This window comes from Lonchura striata, chromosome 14, assembly GCF_046129695.1.
Source record: "Lonchura striata isolate bLonStr1 chromosome 14, bLonStr1.mat, whole genome shotgun sequence".
NCBI classification, from domain to species: Eukaryota; Metazoa; Chordata; class Aves; order Passeriformes; family Estrildidae; genus Lonchura; species Lonchura striata.
The window spans coordinates 12,818,633-12,834,274 of record NC_134616.1 but is presented as its reverse complement, the minus strand read 5'-3'; the positions used below and the strand labels follow the sequence as shown (position 1 = coordinate 12,834,274).

At 41.4% G+C, this 15,642-nt stretch overlaps 2 protein-coding genes across 2 annotated transcripts; one reads left to right on the top strand and one right to left on the bottom strand.

Annotated features, from left to right (window-relative positions):
- The first annotated feature begins 2,516 nt into the window (after window positions 1-2,516).
- Window positions 2,517-11,865, top strand: TMEM185A (transmembrane protein 185A). The gene is made up of 7 exons (XM_021547785.2): window positions 2,517-2,650; window positions 4,781-4,957; window positions 5,771-5,978; window positions 8,703-8,786; window positions 9,660-9,836; window positions 10,174-10,297; window positions 10,796-11,865. The coding sequence occupies exons 1-7, from the start codon at window positions 2,613-2,615 to the stop codon at window positions 11,038-11,040; spliced, it is 1,053 nt and encodes a 350-aa protein (XP_021403460.1). The 5' UTR covers window positions 2,517-2,612; the 3' UTR covers window positions 11,041-11,865.
- A 1,408-nt stretch (window positions 11,866-13,273) lies between these two features.
- LOC110480085 (EOLA-like protein) lies at window positions 13,274-15,276 on the bottom strand. The gene is made up of 2 exons (XM_021547786.2): window positions 14,854-15,276; window positions 13,274-13,785 (listed from the first exon to the last, which is right to left on the bottom strand). Exons 1-2 carry the CDS (start codon window positions 15,104-15,106, stop codon window positions 13,568-13,570), a joined length of 471 nt encoding a protein of 156 aa, XP_021403461.2. The 5' UTR covers window positions 15,107-15,276; the 3' UTR covers window positions 13,274-13,567.
- Between the last annotated feature and the right edge of the window lie 366 nt (window positions 15,277-15,642).

Here is a 15,642-nt window from a genome sequence, read left to right as displayed (position 1 = left end):
GGTATGTTAGAAAGGAGTCAAGGCTGACAGTCAACAGCAAAGCAAGTTTTTCAAATTAGAAGGCTGATATAAGTTTTATTTCCTGCATTTAACTTTGGCCTGTCAAGGATAGAGATGCTCCTAGTTTATACTTTTAAAGCAGAATAAGAATACAAGTAGATGGCTTATAAAAGCAGTAATGGCTCTGACTATAAAAGAGACTCTGTATATCTCTTCTTGAACTAATTAGAGAAAATAGATAAATGGACTGAAACCAAAATTTGTGTTTAGTCTCCAACATAAACTGTCTCAGGGGATTCATTTCGATTCCCAGCATTCAAGTCTCAATCAGCTGTAGACACAAAGACTTAACAGAAAGCAAATGACTTGCTGCTTCTTTTATCTGCCGCCCATATTACTCCTCCTACACTTAAATTACTATAAAATGGAAACTTAAGATAAATCTTTTAAGTCTTTTAGTTTAGATAAGAGCTTGGGTTTTCTTTGCTCTCCGGCTCTCCTTAACATCACCCTTACATGTGTAGGTAGTATCTATACTAATCAGGAAATCTGAGACCACAAAAAAAATTTAAGAAAGCTCCTAAAATTCACAATTATTTGACTTCAGACCAAAAAATTTACCTCTAGCTCTCCTGAGGTACCAGTACTAAAGTACTGTTCCCTGAGCTTTAATTTCAGGAACTAGGCATTTCTTTCCTAGTTCTTCATACCTCATAGGAACTGTTTTGCTGCCTGGGCAGTCAGCCAAACATTTGTAACTGCAGAACAAATCTTTCTTGATTTATTTCCACAGAACTTCATGAATATTCTCAAAAATGCCAAGCTGCTTTATTAGCTTTCTGAATTATTAAAAGTTCTAAAGATAATTCCTTGTTATTAATATTTTTACTTGTTTTATGATTGCATCTGGCTGCATATTATGCTACTAGGCCTTGTCTAGTAGCTTCTTTATGCATTGCAGTAGATGTATTTTATCTTGGACAAATGCATTACACATAATTGTTCTCTCTTCCAAACTGATGAGGCTCAACCTTTACAAAAGCATAATGAAAGCCAAGGTTCTAGTTTCCAGTTGTTTAAGCCTGTTAATTCTTTGGTTCTTTACAAGCTTTTGTACTGCTGTGGCACAGATCCTATCATGGCCCTTTCCATCCTTCTGAAGAGTGTCTAGCCTTCATCCTTTCCTTCCCATTCTTCCATTAGGCTTTCTTGCTTCTCTCTCATCCTGATTTCTCCCCAGGTTCCTGACACCCTGCCCACTGCCATTCCTTGTGTTGCATGCCCTAGCTTTATCAGTTGAATGTATTGTGCACAAAGCTCCTGGCATGGATGTCTGTCAGCTCTTTGTGCTCTTGCCAGTGGAATTACAGGTGACTACAATCTGCCAGTGAATATCTCCAGATGAATCACATCTTTGATCTGTAGTAACTAATGAGTATTATCATGGGCTACGAGCAGCTGTGGTATTTAACAAATCACCCTGCATGCACACCTAACTTCTTTGGTATAAATTACCAGTCCTGCTAGCAGCTGGTGGAAGATTTAGATTATTTAGTTAATTTCATCTTTCAGCAAAAGATAAAGATATGATTGTGGTTTTTTTGTTTTGTTTGTTTGCTTTTATTAGCACTTCACTTGCAATATATAGCACTTCACTTCCTCCTTGAGGAAGGAGCTCTGGGGATTTTCACTTCAAAAATCTGCCACCAGATAATCTGCCCTGGCATGGAATCATCGTGTAAACTGTCCTGATCTGCTATAGAATTTCATAAGTCTTGTTGCAGTCAAACTGATCAGTTACAAACTGATCAGCATGTGTTAGATTAGCATCGATCTCCCAGAAAGCCATCAGACTTTACTTAAAAATGAAAAAATCTCCTGTTTCTCAGGGTCATTTGTTCCAACAGCTAATTACTCTCCTTTCTGACCCCAATTTGTTTCACTTAAGTCCATGTTGATTCTTCTTATGGCTTTTCTAGCTTGGCTGAAGATTTTTAGTACCCAGTATTTTGTCTCCAGGAAGGTACGTACATCACTGTTTGGATTTCTTCACAGTTGTACTTGTGAGTATTGGATAACTTTCCTCAGTGAGTACTGGATTATGACAAACTTTTTGTAGAGCTGTCCCTAAATGGCCAAGGATTTAATTGCCCCAGACATTGAAATGTCCCAGATATTCTGAAGCTGTCATCCGAATCCTGCTCAGCCTGGGGAAGAGAGGCTCCAAGGAGACCTTAGAGCACCTTCCAGTGCCTAAGGCGCTCCGAGAGAACTGGAGAGGGACTTTTACGAGGCCATGTAGCACCAGGACCCGCACGCCTGGCTTAGCATTGGCAAAAAGTCGATTTGGGCCAGAAATGAGAAAAAAATTCCCCGGTGGAGGGACCGGGGAGAGACAGCCCCGGCCCCGCCCCTCCGGCTCTGCCCTCTGCCCTGGCAGCGCCTCCGCCCTGCCCGGCGCGCATGCGCAGCGCCCGCCCGCGAAGCCCGGCGGCGCTCGGCCGGGCCGGCTCCCGGCAGAGGCCGCGCGCATGCGCGGGGCGGCGGCGAGGCCCGGGCAGGCCTGGAGCGGTGGCGGCGCCGCGCCATGAGCGCCTGGTAGAGCGGCCGCGATGAACCTGCGCGGCTTCTTCCAGGACTTCAACCCCAGGTGAGTGCGGCACGGGCAGCGCCGGCCCGGCGGGGTTAGCCCGGGGGAGCAGCGCTGGGTGCGGGACCCGTCAGCTTCGGAGCGGAGCGGCCTCGGCGGCCCCTCCGCGCCGCGAGCTCGGCCGCGTGCGGAACACGCCGTTCCCGGCCGCTTTCCTGCCCACGGTCACTGGATCAGCCAGGCTGGGAAGACTCCGAGATCAGCGGACCCAGCCTGCCCGGGGCCCGGTGCGAGCTCCCCGGGCTGGGAAGGCGAGCGCTCCACATCTGCTCTGCAGCCGCGCTTCAGCCCTTGCTTTGTTTGTGGAACTTTCTCAGCCGACCCCCAGGCTCTTTCTGCTGTTTGAATGGTTCAGCGCGGTGCTCTGGCTCCGTGTCCGCAGGTGTGAGCAAGCCGGGGCGCTGCCTTCGGCCTCCCTTACACTAACAGCTGATGGTCACTGCCACCGGGGTTCTGCTGGCTCTCCAAGCAAATACGGACATGAGACTTCTAAATTTTACCAGGTTTTACCGGATGTTTTAAGACCACAGACTAAGACCGGCAAGGTGGCTTGAGATGCTGAGTGCTGGAAGAGCCTTTCACGTGGAAGACGCCTTACATGATGCCAGTTCGAACCAGCCGTGTTCAGTCAGTTGTTTAGACAAACAGCAGGGTAACCAAAGCTTCAGGAAATGCTTTGTTACAGGGGCTGAAATAAACAATTGAAATATGTGTGGTCAACGTAATGGAAAAGTAAAAGCAGAAGTCTTAGAAGCTTGTAAAGTTTTGTTGCTGCAGAGCAATGCTTACAGCTTATTTGGGTGCTGAGTGATGAATGAGGAAGCCAAATGTTGCACTTTTGCAGGTGACTTTGTTTTGTTGTGCCTGGAATACCCAGAGAGCAGGGATATTTCACTGCTGTATTTATTGAGCCAGGGAATGTACAAATTACACAAATACTGGATGTCAAAAAAGCATGACTAGCCGAGGAGCTGAGACATCTCTTTGTTGCTGTGAGGTGTGACTGGTTTATATCATCCTATCCCGAGGTAGTTTCATCAAGATTTCAGGGAGATGCTGACACAATAAATCTGTTCTTCGTTATTAAGGTGCAGATGAGACACATGTTCTGATAGAGACAAAACAGCTTGATATCAAGCATAGCAATCCTGACCTGATGAATGCTGTGTTATTTGATGTGGGTGAAGGTAGGTAGTTTGAGTTGTGCTGTTGGAGAAATGGTAGTATTCCTCACTGCTGCTCCATTATTCTGTTCCCTAGGTTATCTGTGTTTTAAAATACATACAATTACTTCACTGAAACAGTGTTGAAACCTTAAGTAAGTGTTTCATAAAGCAGTCTGTGAGCTTCTGGTGGACGGGTGGGAGACTTTTCCCTTCCTGTCCTTTGAGGAAATTGCCTGCTGCGTAGTTATTTTGTCTGATTTTTGGTGGTACAAGCAGTTGCTGTGCCACTGCTCAAGTATTTGGATATGTTTATTCATTCTTAAATTGACTATGTTAGAAGCTGTATCAGTGTAGCTATTTTAAATTTGTAAGCATCATACTCAATATTCCAATGAGAAACTTCAGTGTATAATAGGTAACTTTGCTAAACATTTAACCTGTTGGGTTTTTCTTTTCTATAATACAGGTTTTTTAACAGAATGTTAATATTAAGAAAAAAATTATCTGGAGTTGGCCCTATTACAATTCATAATAACTTGGTGTGGATAAAATGTCATAATTTATGGAACTCAATTTTGAATATCAAAAGCTACTTCATTTGATGTGTATGACAGAACACATTTTTAAAAACATGTACAGCAGGTATATTTGTGAGCCTTTAATAATAGAGCTCCTGATGGGATCCCCTGTGGAAGGGAGCTGTTTATCTCAGTCCATCCACTGAGATTGTTGTGCAAAAATGCTTTTGCTGTGTTTCCTTGAAGCAATGGTTTTATAAGTGAAAGAGATGACATATGCTGTATCTATGATGAAATATTTGATTATTTACAAAGAAGCTTGACACATTTGCTATAGGAAGTATCCCAATGAAATTTCAGCTGCGACTGATTTTGTTGTCCTCTACAAAGTTAATGTGAAGTTGCCTGCCCTGATTCCTGACTGGGTTGTGTTCTTTGTTCAATAGCAAATTCCTTATTTATGCCTGCCTGCTGCTCTTCTCCGTGCTGCTCTCTCTACGTCTGGATGACAAAATTCAGTGGAGTTACTGGGCTGTGTTTGCTCCAATATGGCTGTGGAAGTTAATGGTGATTGTTGGTGCCTCAGTGGGAACAGGAGTCTGGGCCCGAAACCCACAGTATCGGTAAGCTGATGCCAAAACAGGGGGAATGTCGTGTCTTGTCAGTCTAGGACAAAATAACTTTCACATCTTTAAATACATCCATTTTGAGTTTCTTGGAAATTTGAGTAGAATTTGAGTTTGAAGGTCCTAGGGCAAAAGAAAAATGACCTTAAATAAAGTGCAATGTCTTTTCTGTCTGTGGTGAATATTAAATGAAAAATCTTGGTGCACAGATCTGATACACCCACATTTTGTGTGGTTCAGGTCTTGTTTAATCCCTCTCGTAATGGGTCTAATGGTATAGGGAGAAGCTCTGTGTGTGCTGTCATTTTACAGACATTTTACTTTTAGTAACAGAAAATATCTGTTGCAATACTCTGACTTGGGTAAATAAAGAAATCCTGGGAAAGATGTTGATTCTATGAATGCTGGTGCAGAAATCAAACAGATAATTTTAAATTTAGCTTATTTTCCAACAGCCTGCATGATAGCTGACTGTTGATATACCAGCAAAGAAATCCTGTTTTATTTGCCCAGCTATGGAATCCTTAAAAAAATTGTCAAATTGTAAATATCCCACTGCACCCTTTGAGTAAAATACTTCAAACGTGCAGCTTTATGGGAAAGAAATCCTATTAGGGCATCAGCAGTGGAGTTTAATGGGTATAATGTGTATGTTTATTAAAAACAAGTGTTAATATCTGAATGGGTATAATGTGTATGTTTATTAAAAGCCAAGTGTTAATATCTAAAGCTCAAGCAAATGTTCTGGGATGTTTGCAGGGTAATATGCTTTCTTACAGACAAGTAAATTCTTCCTTATCCTCTCTTCAGAGCAGAAGGAGAAACCTGTGTGGAGTTCAAAGCTATGTTAATTGCAGTAGGCATCCACCTGCTACTGCTGATGTTTGAAGTCCTGGTGTGTGACAGGATTGAAAGAGGAACCCATTTCTGGCTTCTGGTCTTCATGCCACTGTTCTTTGTGTCTCCAGTCTCAGTTGCAGCTTGTGTGTGGGGATTCCGACACGACAGGTCTCTGGAGGTGAGGCTTCCCTTCACGTGCCACTGCATGGCAGTGCAGGAGTTGGCATCAGTTCTGGGGCACTTGTCTCTTAGGATAGCACAATACACAAAGCCACATCAGTCCAATTAATTGCACTCACCTCCAAATGCACTCATCTGTAAATCAGGGTCAGGAATAATATAGCTTTTTCTAGTATCTTCTAGTTTTTTCAGCTACCAAATCGCAGCAGGTTTTGAACCTGCTTTTTATTATTTTGTGTAAAAATAATTAGCCAGGAATTCTGCAGTAGAGATTAATTCCAGACACCTACATGGATACAACAGAAAAAAATCCACTGATTACAAGCACTGTCTCTAGGCAGAATTGAGTTTCCAGAGCCCTATGTAATCAGGGCTGAAAATGTCTTAATATCACAATCTGTGTGTTTAATCTTTAATTTGGGAATATGAATGATGGGTAGTAACATTAGGGTTTTATGTTCTGACTCTATCTTATCTCTAACTCCCTTTGGTTTTGGAAGAACCTTGGAAGGATTCTCAAGGTGCTTCCACAATTGTGACATTTTGCAATAAATTTAGAATTCACACTGAATTTTTTTAAGGAGTTTTTCATTTTGCTATGTCCTCAAACTACCCCATGACAATTAACGATCTGATTTTTAGATGAGGCTCAGCTTTTTCAGGTATTTTAATTTCAAGAGGCTGTTTCTCTAACATTAGCATAAGATGAGTTTTAAACTAGAGAAAAACATTTTTGGTAAGTGATTGTTATGATGGCTGGTAAACTGATATCCTAAGTTCATTTTGAAACATTTGCCAATAGAAATTTATTTTGCAGGGTTCTATTATCAATTAAGCATTGCTAAAAGTAAAATTTATGTGGAAGTGCTTGTCATCTACTGGATGATGCTTGATTGCCCATTGATTTACAGATGACTGCACAGCTGCTAAGTGCTGGCAGAAGAAAGTGGAATCCATAAAAGGCAACAGCTGTCTCAACCCATTTTTATGATTTTGTTTTTTACTCTTAGTCATCTTCACCTAGTGCTCTTCTACTTTTTTTTCTTTTTACTCTGTGAAGATTTCACATTTCCCTTTCATTTAGAAACATGAGGGGTCTGCCTTTAATGCAGGACATCAGTTTTTGACATGAGTAATCAAAGCAGTTGTTAATCTATTATTTTCATAAGTATTTAATCTGAAATACATTATCTCCTCATTCCTGTTCTGCAGTTGATTAGGTGATCAGTAAGTACATGCTGGGCTTTTTGTCTCTGTGTCATGGTGGGCTCAGAAAAGGCTTTCTTTTATGTGTTACAATATTTTATAGTCAGTGAAGCACTATTTATTTAAAGCATGTTGAATTAAGTTGTGAGCCACTGCAAATATGTGTGCACTTGCCATATAGATCTCATATGTTAACCTGACTCTATAAACTATTTACAGCAATTGGTCCTATTATTTGTGTATTTTTCTCTCTCTCTCTCTCTCTCTTTGCTCTTGCAGCTTTCTGGTTGCTTGGTCTTACGCTTGAGTTGGGGGGGCAGGGTTGGTGATTTATTCTTTTATGAAAGCCAGTGGTTCAAAATTATGCTAAATCTACCTAAATCTACTTTTTTTTTTTTTTTTTTTTTTTTTTTTTTTTTTTAAGTAATTTCTAGTTGAACAGTGGAAACTTTGGTGTGGTCCCTGAAGCTGGCAAGTGCCTGCTGCCTGTTGGAGTTTTGTCTCCCTGAACTGTAACTTTCAAAGGCATTTATTCAGATGACAGTCCACACAATCATATGTGTTAGTGGAAAGTAGCATGTAGTGTCTGCCTTCTGAGAAATATTACATTTAAAAGAGGCCTTACATAACTGCATATTTTTTATTAGAATGAGTAATGCTTCTAATTTGCATTCAAAAGCTTCAGTTAGACTTTTCAGATAATTCTGTTGTCTCTGAAAATCCTACCCATTGTAGGGCTGCCCATAAACTTTGGAAATAGAATCTTGCCAAATGTGATGGTGTTTCATTGTCTCACTTTGTTCAAGCTAGACACAGACGTTTTTTTTAAAAAAAAGAAGTATAATGAAGGGCTGTTTCTCATAGTGGCAAGCAGAACTCATGAAAACCTTTCACTAACATTTTAATGAGTAGTATTGCTTTTCTCTATTGCCACAAAACCTATGTCTTTAGTGTCATTTAAAGTATCTCTCAATTATACAGTAAATTATTTGAATTTGGATGTCATATTCCAATACTCCATGTATTTCTTTTCTTCCCTAGATAGAGCTTTTAATTTTAATTAGACTTTTAATTTGGACTGTTGGTAGTTTTTCCCAATAGTGAAACTACGAAATATTCCAAAAGATTAATTTTGCTAATTTTAAATTGAAGGTCTTTTTACTACTTAATTTAATTCTAGCAGTGTTTCTTGTATGAAAAGTACAGGTGTTTTCTGATGCTTTGCTTTTTTTCTTTCTGATTAGTTTGGCTTTTCTGATTTCTCTAATCACTCTAAGTCCCCTTTTTTAAAAAAAATACCAGGAAGATCTTGAAAACAGCAAACTCTACATTTTTGGTTGGGATCACACCCACACAAATTTAGGGATGTTTAGTAATAGAAAATGTAAATGCAAATGAATTTTCATATTTCAGTGATAAGAATGGGGTCAGAGAAGTGCTTTGACAGGTTCACTGGTTATCCTGAAAGTAAGTTTATAATACTAAGAGTTAACTAATGTTTTTTTTCTTTTTCTAGCTGGAAATCTTGTGTTCAGTCAATATTCTACAGTTCATATTTATTGCACTCAGACTAGATGAGATCATCAGATGGCCATGGCTTGTATGTAACCAGTGTTTTCTTCTTATCTTTGTTTAAATGCCGAATTTCATAAAGATATTTATTCTAGGGAGCAGTAGATACGTGGTCAGTCCATGATCCCATTTTTGCTTGCTTAGCAATCCTTCACTGAAGGTCTGACATCTCATTCAGTGGTCATGGGAATCAGAGGCTGTTCTTTGGGTACATCATCCTCTGAGGCAGAGGAAGATGCCATCAACTGCAGTTCATCTCTGAGCAGCAGTTGAAAGAGAAACCCTCACCCACAGTTCCCAATTGGAACACTAAACAAGCCATGAAAATGACTGGTGAGTTAGAGAATGTATTGGTAAATACAGCGTGGTAAATAACTTCTTTTATTTGTTGTGTTACTATGAATGTAAATCCACTTACTGTGCAAGTAGTCACTGTCAAAACTGCTGAGATATCCTGTCCCAAGTGCCTTTAGAATACAAAAGGGCTGTTTCTGTCTATGGGTTTTTGTAAACTACCATAAAACTGTCAATCTGTCTGTCCTTTCTATTGCCAAGGAACTTGAGAAAGGATTTAAACTCTTTAAAGTAAGGTATCCAGTGTGGAAGCACTTGCTAAAAATCAGTTTCAAGTACAGTTTGAGCCCACGCAAAATCACAAAAGTCTTACCTAAGTTGAACTGCATTGCCTTAATTTTAAATTGTTTGAACTTGATGGGGTTTAGAAAGCTGAGGAACCCCTGAAGTGATTATGTCTCGAAACAACCCACGTGATTTTGATGCCCTTCTGTTAGACATTAGTTCAAGACTTAATTTTCTTGTTTAGGCTTAACATGTAGACTCACTTTATTTAAAAAAAAAAACAAAACACAACTGAAACAAATCAAATGTGTCTTTTTTTCAGGTTGTCTGTGTTCCACTGTGGATCTTGATGTCCTTCCTGTGCCTCGTCGTGCTCTATTACATCGTGTGGTCTGTGCTGTTCCTGCGCTCCATGGATGTGATCGCTGAGCAGAGGAGGACACACATCACCATGGCTGTCAGCTGGATGACAATTGTAGTTCCACTGCTCACATTTGAGGTAGAAAAAGCCATCATGAGTTTGATGTGTCTTGTTCTTTTTTCAGTAAGTAATGAATGATGATTTTTGAACTTACTGAAATGAGAATGCTGCTCTTTGTTTTTGGACTAAAATATTAACAGCAAAGATGAAACACAAACAAGAATTCTATGTTCCTTTAAGGTTTTTTAAATAAAATCTGAATTGCATTGGAAGTATAACTACATGCTTATGTGAAGGCCACTTTTTCTTCACAGATGTGTGAAGTTAAAGATTTCAGATCAGCCTGTGCTTTAAGCAGTTTGAAAGTAAGTATTGCAATTAAACTGACATTGTATAATTTTTTTTTTCCATTTAGATCTTGCTAGTGCACAGACTGGATGGGCATAATTCTTTTTCATTCATACCCATATTTGTTCCTCTCTGGCTTTCACTGATAACATTAATGGCAACAACATTTGGACAAAAAGGAGGCAATCATTGTAAGTATTTCAGAATCCTGGAAACAGATTAAAAATCAATGTATTTTTTTAAGATTTGTATTTTCAGAAAGGGCTTTTCTGTTACTATTAATTTCAGGCAGTTGTAATAAGGTTTCAGGGCTTACAGTGTCCTCCCTTGTGACACCATATACTTTGATTGAGGTGCAAAGTTTTTTGTGTTCCTTCTCTGTACTGATGTGACCCAACACTGTGTAATGTGTGAAACAAAATGGATTCTTGCTGGGGTAGTGGAGCTATAATTCAAGCAGATGGATATGCATACAGGCCTGCATGTGCAGACATGGACCTGTGGTAAATGCTTGTCCAGACTGTCTGTGTGTATATAACCTGAATTGTAATGTCATGATAGGTGTAAGAAATGTGGAGAAGCAGCATTAACAAATCTTAATTATATGCAAACAATCAAGAGACCTTAAATAGTCTACTTAATTAAGCATTGATTCTGTTAATAATGTAAAATGATTTTGTTTCTTTTAGGGTGGTTTGGAATTCGCAAAGACTTTTGCCAGTTCCTGCTTGAAATTTTCCCATTCCTGCGAGAATATGGAAATATCTCTTACGATCTTCATCATGAAGATAATGAAGAGGCAGAAGAAACGCCACTGCCTGAACCGCCAAAAATTGCACCAATGTTTCGAAAAAAGACTGGAGTGGTCATTACACAGAGTCCTGGAAAATATGTGATTCCACCTCCCAAGTTAAACATTGATATGCCAGATTAAGATGACAGTAGCATATTAAACATGAAGTGGTCATCAGCAGACAGATGTATTTCATCTCATGCCTTGTCCCAATTCCTTTCAAATAGGTATTGCTGAATCAGTGACTTGGATTACACAAATCAGAAATCTTGAAGATAATCTGAATGCTTTTCCAGAAATATATGGTTGTCTAATTTGTAAACCTTCCTAACAGGTTGGTTGCACGCTTGCCTGTATAGTATTTATATGAACATTTTTAGCAGTGTAATATATTGTTTAAAAGTCCTGTTGTGTACAGTATAAGTATTATCTAAAAGTATTTTTTTAAAAACCCTGTATGAAATGCCTGTGCTATTCCAGGTGTCTTTTAGGTCCTAAATATAGACTTGTTTTTATGTCTCTTTTAAATGCTTTGGGATACCTTAGCATAGTACCTCTTTACTTCTTTTCTCTGTTCAGCTGCAATCACAGAGGCACAAGTGTTGCACTTCTGAGGCAACACTGGAAAGCTTTTTTTGGGAGGGGAAGTAGAATGTATGGTGACTTACATGATGATTTTGAGTTAGCTGTGTAAATATTCATGCAAGTCTTTCAATTTTTGTGCTGGCTTGGGAGTTGTTTTTGTTGCTTTTCCAGTTTCATGTTTTGATTCTTCTTGAGCAGCATGTACCATTCTCCCATTAGACTGGCTGTGTAATAAGCTGTTTCTCACATTTTGTGGTCTATGCCAGAAACATTTGTGTTAGGTTTCACAGCTGTTGGTTAGCTGGTATAAATATCATAGCTTGGTCTTTATTACCAACTTCGTGTCGGTCAGTGTAAATGATTAAACTTTTCAAGATAGGATCTTGTTGGTGTTGGCATAGCATTTTCTTGTCTGAAGGAAGACCTGCTCTGACAGTGTGATGTGGACTTAAAGATGCTTTGGAGAAATGGAGTCTATGAAATGTGTAGTCCTGTAGTTTATAAAACCAGATGTCTCATACTCCCAAACCCTCGCAGCTGCTTTCTCTGTTAGGTAACCCACAGTTCAGATAGGCTAGATACCTTGGGTCTCATTTCTTTAGTGTTAGCATGGCAGGAAGAGCATGGACTCTGTGGAAATTTCTGCATGTGTTCAAGGTGTATGCCTGAAAAACTTGGATGCAGCATTTCCATTTCTGATGCTCCAGAGCTCTCCTTTCTGGCCTGTGGACCAGCTACTGCCTGAAACCCAACCCAGCACTGTTCTATACCACAGTTAAATTTTGTTGCAGTTGTATTTTATATATTATTTATAATTATTTTATTATATTCTGGTTCAACAAATCAAACAGCAGTGGAATTGTTACTGGACATCAATTTGCCTGCACACCACCATGGAAAAGAAAGCCAGACACAGAGCTTGAACAAGAAACACGTCCCAGGAGGAGAGCAGTCCATGCACACAGGGGCGAGGGAGAACAGGCACAGCTGTGCACTGGGAGAGGCCTCAGTGCTAAGGCACCTCGAGGCAGTGGTGCCTGTACAGCTCCATCTGCTGCTGCTCAAACACTGAAGAGCTCCAGCCTCTGCACCTTCCCTTCAGCTGAGGCACAGCAGGGCCTGGCTGGGGCCAGGGAACTGCTCAGGGAACTTGACCCAGCCCTGCCCTGCAGTCACTTCCCACCCCTGCAGCTGTGCTGGCAGCAGCTTGCTCTGTGTCCAGGTCATGGCTCAGCTCCTTATGTGGTTCAGACAGTGGAGCTGCAGGCATTGGCTCTGGGCCACAGCTCTGGCAGAAGTGCTAGAGTCCAATGGAACAGGTTCCTAAGTGCTCCAGTAAAGTGTCTGAATACAAAGGCTCTGCCACTTGTCTTGTTCTTAGAGCCATGCCTAGGTGTGGCCTTGCTCCAGAAAAAGGAGTTTCACTGTAATGAAAAACTTTTGAGAGTGCCAAAGCTTAGTGGCTATTATTTCTAATTTTTCACACTTGTTTTGAATTCAGTATTATATTTTCAAAGATAATTAGTTTTTTTCATCTTATTTAAGAGGGAAAAAAAAATGTAATACTTGCTCAATTTCAATTTGTACAAGCACCACCTCAAAATGGACTTTCTGTAATGTCTGTGAGGTCACAGAGCTGTATTCATCATATGTACATCTTGTGTGCCTGAAATGTGAATGAAAAGAATCTATCTTTAAGGCAGGAAAGGAGTGGAAGGAGTGGTCTGCAACACATGTCCTGTAAATTGTGGAAACCTGCTTTTAAGCACCATTTTCCTATAATCAGAAATGCAGGTATCAAAAAAAATTTTTAATATACATTTAAATTGACACAGTGCATAACTCTACATTTAAAAATGACATTTACTTAGTTATTTATACATGAAAAATCTAGAAAAACAATTTCATGCCTTAAAAACATATCTTGTTTGTTTTGCCTCAAAAAAGCAGTTCTTCAAATGTATTTGCCATTTCAAATAATTTTGGAATAGAATCCTGAACAAGATGCTGATGTAATTCTCAAGTCAGCATCTTAAATACAAGTCTGCATTTAGGCAGGAAAAATAATAGTAAAGGGCAACACCTACAATTCTGAAGGGATCAGTTCTTCAGGGATGTCCACCTGCCACACCCCAGTTCTCCCTCTGGCAGGAATTGGTTCCAGGAGCCATCTGGGATTTGAAACAACAGTCAGGTATTTCTGTTCTAGATTACTGAGGACAGCTTTGTTTTCCAGCTCCAGAATCTCTTCAGGAGGCAGATTTTCTGGATATAGTGATGTCTCTCCAACATCAATTAAACCTGTATATGACAATTAAAATACAAAATAAATTGCCAGTTTGATTTCCTAGAGAAAAGTTTTCCACAAGTATCCCTCCCTGAGGACACAGAGAACAGCCAGTTTGTTACCAAAAGGGCACAGTTAGAGAGAGGCACACGTCCCACCTGTGGTGTTTGCTGCCTGTGTCCGTGCGACTCAACTCAGGTAGGTGAAGAAAAGGAGGAGGGCACAGTTAAAATCGCCACAACCCAGTGCTGCAGAACTCCTGGAAAGCAGCCTGCATCTGAGGAGACACAGCTGCTACCAAAACTCCTGAGCTACATTTGGACTTGGACCAGCTTCAGTAAAGCATAAAATTGTCTGCTCCTCTCAAGCCACTATTCTATTAACATTTTAAAATCATTAAACTATTTTGAAATTCCTACCTACACCACAATTAAGCATGCAATTTATGTTAAGGCTGCAAATCTATATATTATGTAGGGCCTACAGTTTTCAGCACCACAGAACCATAAACTTCAGTGTTCATGACAGAATTAATTTTTTGTGCAGAACAGCTAAAAGTATTCAAATGACAATGAAAGATGGTGTAAAAATTACAACAAAATAGTACAAAATGAGCACTAAAAACTTTTGAAGTGTACAGTGCACAACATCTGCTATATATCAGCACAATTTATGGAGTGAAACATCACTGCCTCTTCACTGCGTGTTACAGAAACAAACTTCTTCACTGCCCAAATACAAAAAGTGACAGAAGTGGCTTGTAAAACTGAAAGAGGATTTTTTAATGTAGTTATTTATGTATACTTGAAAATGGCATGCACAGTGCTGCAACATCATGAATTTGTTTGACCACGAGTACAGCAAAGTGGTTTCAGCAAGAGTTCTAAGCTCGAAATGCAGGAAGTGTGCAACTGACATGTATTGTGCTGAAACATACAGGAATTGAAATAGACCCCCCCATCACAACTCAGTGTCCACTCCTTCAAAGAGTTAGATATCACAATGAGCACAAACACATCAAGCACATGTGACTGGTAAGGGACTGAATGTTTGCTCACAAAATACAACCCAAGGACGCTTACCTGCAATAACTCCTCTGCCATATTTTTCCCCTTCATCCAACAAATCTTGCAGTTGTTTTGGAGTCATGCCGAACCTATTCAGAAGAATTTCTCTCCATGTTTCATCTTCCCAGTCCTTAACAGCTATATGGATAGCAATGGTGCAGTTCTTGTACCCTGCTAGCAAAGGACGCCAGCGAGTCTCTACCGTTTTGACTTGGTTTAGAAGCAACCCTGCGAAGGGCTGTCGGAAGGAAAGGCAACCGAACCTCATCGCGCTCCTCGCATTAGAAGCCGTTTATTCCCTGTAAACACACAGAGCCCGGGGCTGAGTCTCCAGACGCGGCCGCTGCCCGTGACAAGCGCGGCTCCGGGGCCGCGGAGCTGCGCGGAAAGCGCTGCGCGGCCTCCCCGGGGCGGCTCCGCCCCGCGGGCCCCGCTCTGCCCGAACAGCCGCCCCCGCGGCCGGGCACGGGCACGGGCACGGGCACGGACACGGGCACGGGCACGGGCACGGGCACGGACACGGCCCCGGCCGCCGCCTCACGGCCGCCGGCGCTGCCCCGCGGCCCGGCCCGGTCTCCCCGCGGTGGCTCCCGCGGGCCCCGCGCCCTCCGCCGCCGGCCCCGCGCCCTCCGCCCCCGGCCCGCCCCGCGGTGGGTGCCGGCGGCGGGGCGGGGCCGGCCGCGCTGAAAGCAGCGCGGGGCCGGCGGCTTCTCGCCGCCGCGGAGGAGGGGTGGGGCTGCGGCCTGGGCCTTGGCCATCCGGAGCGGCGAGCGCCCGGCTGAGGGGAGGCGGGAGCGGCGGTGC